This window comes from Haliotis cracherodii, unplaced genomic scaffold (assembly GCF_022045235.1).
Source record: "Haliotis cracherodii isolate W230 unplaced genomic scaffold, xgHalCrac1.p SCAF_15, whole genome shotgun sequence".
NCBI classification, from domain to species: Eukaryota; Metazoa; Mollusca; class Gastropoda; order Lepetellida; family Haliotidae; genus Haliotis; species Haliotis cracherodii.
In genome coordinates, this window is record NW_027266270.1 from 29,438,400 (window position 1) to 29,449,501 (window position 11,102).

At 39.3% G+C, this 11,102-nt stretch overlaps 1 protein-coding gene across 1 annotated transcript; it reads left to right on the top strand.

Annotated features, from left to right (window-relative positions):
• Positions 1-1,938: 1,938 nt before the first annotated feature.
• LOC139462485 (protein jagged-2-like) lies at positions 1,939-9,344 on the top strand. The gene is made up of 9 exons (XM_071244244.1): positions 1,939-2,005; positions 2,256-2,402; positions 2,690-2,704; positions 2,815-2,916; positions 4,346-4,462; positions 5,908-6,024; positions 8,160-8,277; positions 8,850-8,962; positions 9,167-9,344. Exons 1-9 carry the CDS (start codon positions 1,939-1,941, stop codon positions 9,247-9,249), a joined length of 879 nt encoding a protein of 292 aa, XP_071100345.1. The 3' UTR covers positions 9,250-9,344.
• The last annotated feature ends 1,758 nt before the right edge of the window (positions 9,345-11,102 follow it).

The following is an 11,102-nucleotide window of genomic DNA, read 5'->3' on the forward strand; positions in this document are numbered from 1 at the left end:
AATGTGTTAATTTGTCATACTGTGTTATGTATGTGCCTACTCAGAAACAATAAGTCGAATCTGGTGATAATAATGTACTATTTATTTTGTCATTAATGTACCTCAATAAATTAATATCTCCATACAGCTTGGATCTTAGTTTGCGTTAAACCATTTATTTGAGAAGGTAGGGGGCGTGGATTTCACATCAACATCTGAAAGTTCAGCACTGTACACCAATATGAACAGAAATAGAATAGGGAATTTGAATTGAACCCAACAGGGATTAATCTGAGCCTTGTGTGAGTGTTGTGGGTCCAATAAAAGGGAGTGACTTCAGCCTTGCCTAGAGTAATTTTTTAAGGGATTGATTTGAGCCTGCTTTTTCGGGCAGGTTCTCACTCCGGACAGACGCTCTGTCGCCAGACCTTGGTGTCTTGGAATTCTAGTTATATCTAGGCATCAGTATAATTATACTGTGGAAAAACGTTTAGAGAACATTGAAAGAAAAACTTTCTTAGTTTTTGACAACACTTCACTATGTAGTAGGTTAATAACATTCGACCTTAATATAGGCGCCGTCTCAATCGGTGGAAAGTGAAGGTGAAGTGAATTGGTTAAAACTACCTAAGCAGTCATGGGAACCTTATATATTATTGTATAAACACAAAAGCAATCTTGTTTAGACTTGAGTCGAATTATACAATGTGAAGATATAAAATAACAGATCTTACATGTCTTGGTGAAATTTTGCCAGGGAAGCATATAAAAACAATATTTTTTTATTTTTATACAAAATTTCATAATAAATATTTAACAGCTCATGAATTATGCAACCTCCATTTCCACATGAGTCCATCTTGCCACTTTGGAAACGCTAAAACTTCAACTTTTTAAAATCCTGAACATCATAAGACACTTTCAACACTCAACCCGGGTGTGTATGAAACAGAAGTTTCACGTTAATATGGTTCCGGAGCGAACCCTGCCCAATTCTTTACCTCTTTTAAATCTTAGAATAAACGCCGACTTAAACAATGTTAGCAAACCACGTGATACAAAACGCCTGCCTTCCAAAAACCCAAGGTGTAAGGACCTCTCGAAATAAATACCCACACGACGTTCTTCGAAGATTTATGGTGAGTGCTGTATCCTGCATTGAAAAGTAAGTACAAGCTCAAGCAGGAAAACCTTGATGCGAGGCAACAACAAGGTGGCAAAACGCAATGCTTATTTTCTCGCAAGAGTGGCTGTGAGAAAGAAATGTTATTATTAATGTGGGGAAATTACCTCTACTCTTATCACAACATACTTCCATTAGGTAACACATATACAAATGACCATTACCAGGCATTTTCTAGACATATGCGTGTTACAATGAGCTTGTCAGGAATAAAACATTGCACAGTATTGATATGCAATATTAAATGTACATGAATGTACGCATATTGAACTAATTTCCTACACGTTATAGGGGGTCCCAGTGGGCTTACTATGAACACCATGTACGTATTGAGTCTCTTTTCATGTTACCAAATGCTCTTCAGAAAACACATGAGTGCCACTTATATGTTTTCATGCAATAACATTTATGTCATATGCAACATTCCTTTCTTCTTTGTCCAGTGTGTTGTGCTTAGGCGCCCGTTTGCAGTGTATATTGATGGCATTAGTACTTGACTCATTTTACAAGCAACTCTATAAAACTTTCCTGTCGCTTGTTTGGCCGCTTAATAGCGTTGTTTCCGAACACCCGCTTCGAGCTCATTGGACCGGGCCAATTACCATGTGACAAAACGGCCGATGTCGACAGTGGTGTTGCCTTCTTTAGTTCATGTCGCCAAGGATACAGAATATATGAATCAGCGTCAGTTGTACTTGCCTTAGAGTAAGTTGCTACAATTTGCGGTAACCGCTGACATAGCCGGGAAGACGTTGTTTTAGAGTTTGTATAGCTGCATGGTTATTCTGTTCAGAGCGGTGGAAGTTAAAATGTCTCGTTTTCATCCAGTGCTCGCTGTAACAGGTAAGGCATTGGTATTCAAACTGACATCCAGGTGCTCATACCGACCATATGGTCTCTTAATATTTCTGTTGCAAATATTTAACTAAAAACATACAGCCTTAAGAAACATTATAACAGGACATGCGAAGGTATAAATACAACATTGTTGTAATGTGTTGTGCAGCATGGGGGTTATGGTAAGTTGTCATGTAAAGAATCCCACGTTATGTAGATGGTGAAACAGAATGATGTGTCGTCGTAACATTTCCAGCTATTATGTTATACATAGCCCTATGCGAAAGTGCGATTACCTCCTGTGTCGACGCCAGTAGCTGTAACGGACACGGCACGTGCCCCACCCCTTGTTCACCTCAGTGTTCGTGCACGGATGGCTACAGTGGTTATGACTGTACTATCGGTAAGTGATTAGCATGATGATCGTTACAAAACACACAAGCAGCGTTATCAAATCTTAGAAACAAGGGAAATACAATGAATCATCCTCATGAGCCCACGAATGAATGTCAAGCTCCCCGAAACAAATACGATGAAGATATCTGAGCATTCTGTTGTTTAAGATTCTCCCGGGTGCATAAAATAAAAATATTTTAAACGATATATCTAGAAAGTTAATCTATGATAATTAGCGATCATTTATTTACTCAATAATTATTTACACGAACTGACTATTTGCCTTTCATACAGCACCAGTCTGCACTACTGCTTGAATATAATATTCACCATTACATTTTATCTCTGTTGCAGATTGTTTGAGTTTAGTGTAAAACTAAATAGATTTTGTGTATTCCTACAGCCCCGTTCTGCACTATTTGGCGGAACGGAGTGTGGTGCCCATGGCAGCTGTTCAACATCATACAGCCCACACTTATGCACATGCACGGACGGATATTCCAGACCAACGTGTTCCACAGGTAGGTGACGAAGAATCCTATCACGATCGGATCAAACGCAAATGGTCATTTCATGTGTGCAGTGAAATATATTGACTATCACAGTGACATTGGAATGGCGTGGAAATGCATTGTGACTTTTTCTGTGGGTGCTACAATAATACTGACCATCAGTCGTGTAGATATCGAGTTGTGCAGCGCAATTGTTCTTTACTTATTCATTAAGGTGAATTACAATTTGTTATATTTATGTAGTTAATTATATGCACAGCAAACCCAGTTCCTAACTCCCCCCTGTGGTAATTATCAAACGATATTAAAATCTTTAATAAATGCTAACACCGCCATTATCAGATCATTCAGGAATTCAAAACCAAACCCTTTGTCCGATATGCTTTAAAGAAGGTTGACAGCCAGAATCTGTTACACTATTGGTCTTCCTACCACATCAATTCAACAAGCCCTGATTTGATTAATATACTGAAAGTGTAAAACATTATAACTCAATTATAGGGACTCAAAATAATCCATCAGTTGCAGCAAAACTACGCCCTGAATTATTAGGGACACGTGTGTTGTTGTTGTTGTTGTTGTTGTTTTGTTGTTGTAGTATGGTGATGAATCCTATAACGATCGGATCAAATGAAATTTACGAGTGCTGTAAGATATGAATATCACAGTGGCGTTGGATTTGTTTGTTTGTTGTTTAACGCCACACTCAGCATTATTCCAGCTATATGACGGCGGTCTGTCACTAATCGAGGATGGGCCAGACAATGCAATGGTTGGAATACAATGCCATGCATTAACCAAGTCAGCCAGTCTGACCACCCGATACCTTTAGTCGCCTCTTACACCACTCATGGGTTGCTGAAGACCAATTGTAGCCCGTACATTGACAGATTCAGTGGCGATTGAATGGCGAGAAATACATTTCATGTACATCGAATAGGAATTGAACCGTGCAGCCAGGATGAGACTTCTCCTATCCAATAAGATTACTTCATGTCAAATTTATGAAAGGTTTAATATGCACAGCTGTTCCGCAGCATCACTGTCATATAACTGGAGAATGAAAATTAAGTCGTTTGTCAGATTTTCTAAATAGAATACATATGTAAGCTAATTAACGGTGCACAATGCAATTGTATAATGAATAGATTCACTCACTTGAGTCCTATAATATAGAATGTGTAAATTTTTTCGTCGCTATATGGCTGAGATATTGCTGACGTGACGTTAACTTTTGAATATACTCACTGTCATATCGACGAAAGAAGTTAGTACATTTTTTTCTAGTCTGAGAGTTATGTCAATTTGTGGGGCTCGAGTTAATATATTTCATGCCTCAAAAATAAATCCGATGATATTCTCTATGTGTTCACCTATTGACACAACGGGCTAATTTTCTATGGTCTCGGGTGTACAGTTATTCTGTTATTCATTACAGCCCCAGTCTTCACTAGTGGCGGAGCGCAGTGTGGTGCCCATGTCAGCTGTACAACATCATCCAGCCCATACTACTGCACATGCACGGACGGATATTCAGGGCCAACGTGTACAACAGGTTAGTGACGATGAATCCTGTCACGATCGGATCAAACGCAAATGGTCATTTCATGTGTGCAGTGAAATATGTTGACTATCACGGTGGCATTGGAATGGCGTGGAAATGCATTGTGACTTTTTCTGTGGGTACTACAATAATACTGACCATCAGTCGTGTAGATATCGAGTTGTGCAGCGCAATTGTTCTTTACTTATTCATTAAGGTGAATTACAATTTGTTATATTTATGTAGTTAATTATATGCACAGCAAACCCAGTTCCGAACTCCCCCCTTGAGGTAATTATCAAACGATATTAAAATCTTTAATAAATGCTAACACCGCCATTATCAGATCATTCAGGAATTCAAAACCAAACCCTTTGTCAGATATGCTTTAAAGAAGGTTGACAGTCAAAATCTGTTACACTATTGGTCTTTCTACCACATCAATTCAACAAGCCCTGATTTGATTAATATACTGAAAGTGTAAAACATTATAACTCAATTATAGGAACACAAAATAATCATCACTTGCAGTAAAACTGCGCTCTGAATGATTAGGGACACGTGTGTTGTTGTTGTTGTTATTGTTGTTGTTGTTGTTGTTGTTTTGTTGTTGTAGTATGGTGATGAATCCTATAACGATCGGATCAAATGAAATTTACGAGTGCTGTAAGATATGAATATCACAGTGGCGTTGGATTTGTTTGTTTGTTGTTTAACGCCACACTCAGCATTATTCCAGCTATATGACGGCGGTCTGTCACTAATCGAGGATGGACCAGACAATCCAGTGGTTGGGATACAATGCCATGCATTAACCAAGTCAGCCAGTCTGACCACCCGATACCTTTAGTCGCCTCTTGAACCACTCATGGGTTGCTGAAGACCAATTGTAGCCCGTACATTGACAGATTCAGTGGCGATTGAATGGCGTGAAATACATTTCATGTACATCGAATAGGAATTGAGCCCTGCAGCCACAATGGTACTTCTCCTATCCAATAAGATTACATCATGTCAAATTTATGAAAGGTTTGATATGCACAGGTATTCCGCAGCATCAATGTCATATAACTGAAGAATGAAAATTAAGTCGTTTGTCAGATCTTCTAAATTGAATACATATGTAAGTTAATTAACGGTGCACAATGCAATTGTATAACGAATAGATTCACTCACTTGAGTCCTATAATATAGAATGTGTAACATGTTTTCGTCGCTATATGGCTGAGATATTGCTGACGTGACGTTAACTTTTGAATATATTCACTATCAAATCTCCGATGAAAGTTAGTACATTTTTTTCTAGTCTGAGAGTTATGTCAATTTGTGGGGCTCGAGTTAATATATTTCATGCCTCAAAAGTTACTCCCATGATATTCTCTATGTGTTCACCTATTGACACAACGGGCATATTTTCTACGGTCTCGGGTGTACCGGTATTCTGTTACTCTTTACAGCCCCAGTCTGCACTTGTGGCGGAGCGCAGTGTGGTGCCCATGTCAGCTGTACAACATCATCCAGCCCATACTACTGCACATGCACGGACGGATATTCAGGGCCAACGTGTACCACAGGTAGATGACGATAAATCCTATCACGATCTGATGAAATGGAAATTGTTGTATGTGTGCAGAGAAATATAATTGAATATCACAGGGGCGTTGAAATGGTTCACAAAGGCATTGTGATTATAGAATACAAATCGACCATCTTGTATAGATGAAGTTGTGCATCTGCGATTATTCTTTTCTTAACCAATACGATTACATGCTATATTCATGAAACTATACTGAACAACAAAAGTTCATGTGACATTGAATAAGATTTAATGCAAAGTTATGTTTTTTACCAAATCTGAAACAATGTCGGTTTGCAACAGATAAAAGACTCATGTAAGTGTTCAAATTGTTTAATTTGCCACCCTGACTTCAGAAAATGCGTGATTTCATAAAAAAACATGAACATGCCAAAATGTCAATTTACAAATCAATAGCGTGTGTGTCTACATCTGGTTGCGACGCAAGCAACAGATCCTCGTCTCATGGAATGGACCAGGCGTCGTACAAAGTCCTGTGGGATATCTGTCAATATCTGCTGGAGCATGTTTCGAAGTTCCTGGAGTGTCTGTGGAACACATGGTTGACGTCGAAGGCGCCGATCCATCTCATCCCACATGTGCTCGATTGGTGAGCGAGCCAGCCAGGGGACGGCATTCACGTTGTTTTGTTGAAGAGAATCCTGAACAAGTCGAGCAATATGAGGCCGGGCGTTGTCATATTGATAGGTAATGTCTGGGCCATGACGACGCATTAACTGTAGAACAACAGGGCCGATGATCTCGTCGCGGTAGCGCTGTCATTTGAGATTTCCCTCTAACACTATCAAACGGGTCCCCTGTCTTGCTGTAATCCCACCCCATACCATAACGCTGCCGCCCCCGAACCGATCTTCATCCATGATACAATGATCGACGTAACGTTCACCTCGACGTCGGTACACTCGAATCCGTTCACCACTGTGGCTGAGATGAAAACGAGACTCGTCAGTGAATAGAACTTGTTCCGACTGCAAGGCCGCCCAGCGTAGACGCTGTCTGCACCACTGTAGACATGCTTGACGGTGGTTTCCTGTCAAAATTGGACGTCTGATGGGTCTTATGGCGACAATCCCTACACATCTGAGGCGACGACATACGGTTTGTGAAGAGATTCGTTGAAGGCCAGGGATGCTTCTTGCAGTCACTGTTGCTGGCTGGAATCGAATCCGTAGGTGTGTTGTTCGAATCCAGTTGTTTTGTCGATAATTGGTTACGCGTGGCCTGCCATTCCGAGGGTGGTCTCTTACTGCATTCGTCTGTTGCCAACGTTGCCATAAATACCAAATGGTGTTTCTGTGGACGTTAAATTGTTACGTTGACTCGATCCTGCTTCAAGCATACCAATGGCTCGCAGACGCTCATTTCGTAATGTTGAATAATTGCGTAATTGTGTTGTTTTTCTGAGTTATTTCAGCCATTTAGGACAAAGGAGACAGTCTATGTCCCGTTACACTTTGGACTTTCTATGTCCCGTTACACGTTGGGTTTTCCAACCACAGCAAGCCGACCTGCTCTGATATGAGTCACTCTCTGCACCCCCGGACTCTCTCAAGAGCCAGCTAAAGATCTTTCTGATCCGAAAATACTACTGTATATATTCAAATTCAAATAGCTTTGTCTGTATATTTGTATATATTTATGTCTATCGTAGAACGGTTTTTTCTTTGTACACACATAATGTTTGGAATTTAGCACGGTATAAATTTTAATAGTATATACTGAAAGTGTAAAGCATTAATAAAATGAATTAAAGGGACTTAACATCAAGTACCACATGCCGCACATTTGTGTCCCTGTCGATTAGGGGCAGGGTGGATTTCTTAAGATGAGTTTTGTTACTTTTATTTATAGTATATGGGGGCTTCAATTCTATGTGTTTCTCAGATAACACAATCATGACAAATAATACCATAACCACAGTTACGTTTGCCTTAAAGTATATATCTTTTGACTAAAATGCAAACTTTAAGATTGGTTGGGATGAATTAAAATTACCTTATTAGTGTCAAAATGTTCATGAAATTTGTTGTTTTCATAGCAATATTCCAACTTGTTTTTAACACATCAAACATGACTGGCGCTCAGTATAATTTGGTTCCGCTTCCACTTCAGCACCAACAGTCTGCACAGCAGGAGGGAACGAATGTGGGGCCAAGGGAGGCTGTAGCACATGCATGAATCCCTCTGTCTGTCAGTGTTGTTTCGGCTATGGCGGAAATACATGCACCATAGTTATGGAGGCACTTGTACTGAAAGGGAATATTAGAGAGACAAAGTAAAAGAGAGCAGAGGCATAAAGGCTCGGAATGTTTCTACACACTCATCAATATACGTTTGGAAACACACACACTAACATAGCTCCAATGTTAACATGAAACATACACTCAGCTCATCTACATTCAATAAGCTCGTATTTTGAACACGAAGAGACATAACTTTGTATCCTGTTAAGATAACAGACACAACTCCTTTTCTAAATATAACAAACGCAGACAGTTCTATATGTCAACATGTTTATAGTTTAACATAACCCACAACCCACACACAAAACACTGTATCTTAATATTATGAATTCACACAGTTCCAGATTGCAACCACCCGACGAGCAATACGTATCAGAAATCACTAAGTCTTGGAAATTAATTTACCAAAATGTTATTTCTATTTAGAGCATGTTTAAATACAAACTATAATGCTATTTAATACTATTTTTACTAATAAAGAATAACAAATACATTTTAGAAGTTGACGATGCTAAGCATAAAAAATATATACAGATGTAATCAATGGACACTATTTTCCAGCTCCACCGTGCACCCCAAACGGAAGCGAGTGTAAGAACGGAGGACTGTGTGACACATCAGCATTCCCCTACAAGTGTTACTGTTATCAAGGTTATAGTGGACCCACATGTCGTAAGTCGCTTGCTTCTTTTTAAACTCAAGTTACATAAAAAAAAGCAAACTGCCTATTACTGATTTTATGAAAGCACATGAACTCAAAACAGTTTACATAAAACGTTGGTCATGGCATCACTAGCGAATTTAGACCAAACGGGCAGTGATTAAATGAATGTGTTGACTGACGCTAAAACCGCGCCTGTTCTTCGTCTCTTTCAGAAGGTGCTGGGAGTCGGGTTTCTTACTTCATGGCCACGCTCATCATCTCTGCATTGGCGAGTTTGTTCTTCGTGCAGTTCTAATCACCATATGGCTTAAATAATGTCATGATAAATTGACCGTCAAAATTGAGGAACTATTTCTAGGAATATATTTGTATGCTTCAAAGAATGTGCTAGTGGTCTCTAATCTAAATCTTACTATTGCCAATGGTTGTAGAATATGAATGGAAATATAATGCACTCATAAAATCAAGAAACGCAAAACCACATGTTGATGCTATTGAAACGAAGACTTGTTGATTGTTGATTGGTACGTCAGATAATGTTAACATTTTTAAAGAAGTCCACAGCTGACTCCAGTCAATGTTGCTAAAATGTCAAGGTCCAGTGTCAAGGTCCTCACCGGTCACCGCTCCCTGTGTGTTGAGGACTACCTGACATCTCCTGTCTTTCGAACCATTCAGAGCACGTGTCACACCCTGCGGAATAGTGGCCCACTCTTCTTCAATGCTGGAACCAGGCTGTGGCTGTGGTTGTCCTGTCCGATGATGTTTTGGGTTTCAGTATCGTGTATCGTGAATTTTCCGACGACTGCGAGGAAATATGAGGGGTTTCCCACATGACATTCTATTAACAAATACTGTACAACTAAGTGGAATAATTTTATTTTGAATCCTGAATGCATCCCTTTTGCGTTTCTTTGTTTGGAAGAGTTTACATGTACATGCGTCATTGACCTGCTTCTTGGAACCTATGCAATCATAGGAAATGATTGTTACTTTTGTTACTTGCTGGATCAGCCAATACGAATGAAACCCTCCTGCAATGACCATGCTGAAACACCAAACTCATTACAATATTCATTGCCCTTCACAATCAGTCGTGTTTCGTTTGTGATATTCAGGTGTTCTTGCAACATCCTTGTTTTCTCTTCTATTTAGTATGTTGATGAATTTCAAAGCATGACAAATTACACAATGCGTTTTATAGTGATCATAACACGAATAACGGTATGCTTTCATTTGTATATTTGAATCGGAGGGGAATGCTAATAAATGTTGATGCTATATGTTCAAACTATCTTTGTCTAACTCAAAATGTTTTGAATTGGAACAAGCTTTATGTGTTTTATGTAATAATGTGCCAGCGTTGCTGCTGTGTCAGAATTCATGAGATTACACAAGGGTTATCCCCCTTGAAAATCGTGACCAGAATGGTGATAGTTGAACCTTGAATCCACTATGTGAAGTTGCCTCCCTTGGACTACAACTTCACATTATATATGAATCGAGTAAACATTTAACTCTCCCAGACTTGGAGTCGAATGTCTCAATGTATACCGTGAAAATGCACGGAGAAAGTATTCTGCATTTATTTTGTCACTCAAACATCGTCATCTAACAATATAGAAGGATGGGGAATTGTTGCTTTGAAGAAAAGGTCACCATTGCGGGACAATACATGAGACGAATGGCAAGCCATATGCATGGTTTCTTCGGATAATAAGTTAAACTCTACAACATAGCGAAAGTGATTGAATGCTAAGTCAGTTTAAAACATCATTTGTTTTGCCGTTTTCCATTGAAAACAAGAGAAATGATCAGAAATGTAGGCGCATACCTGTGGAGTTAGCTTATTTTAGCGTATAGGTATTTAGCGGTATGCAACTGGGTGAGAGTGAATTAGCTCCCTTAGTCATAAGCACATGTTGACATTTGTACAATGCAATGCCGACGCTAGTTAACATTAAAATGATCATGAAGCCTATGAAGACTGGTGTCTTTATTGGAGAACTCGACAATACCGTCGTCGTAGTAATGATGTTGCATCTGAAACGAGGACTGAAAGTGTGACATTTGTGTTGAATTTACCAAATTATTGTAATATGTATTTGCTTAATTCCCCAATTCTTGCTTCAGTATTCCCCCCATGCA

What these genes read in the sequence shown, in the direction of transcription:
- LOC139462485 (XM_071244244.1), top strand. Translation starts at nt 1,939, where the DNA reads ATGGTTATTCTGTTCAGAGCGGTGGAAGTTAAAATGTCTCGTTTTCAT. An exon ending in AGGGCCAACGTGTACCACAG is followed by an intron (nt 6,025 to 8,159) that starts GTAGATGACGAT and finishes CTTCCACTTCAG; the next exon opens with CACCAACAGTCTGCACAGCA. An exon ending in GGCGGAAATACATGCACCAT is followed by an intron (nt 8,278 to 8,849) that starts AGTTATGGAGGC and finishes ACACTATTTTCC; the next exon opens with AGCTCCACCGTGCACCCCAA.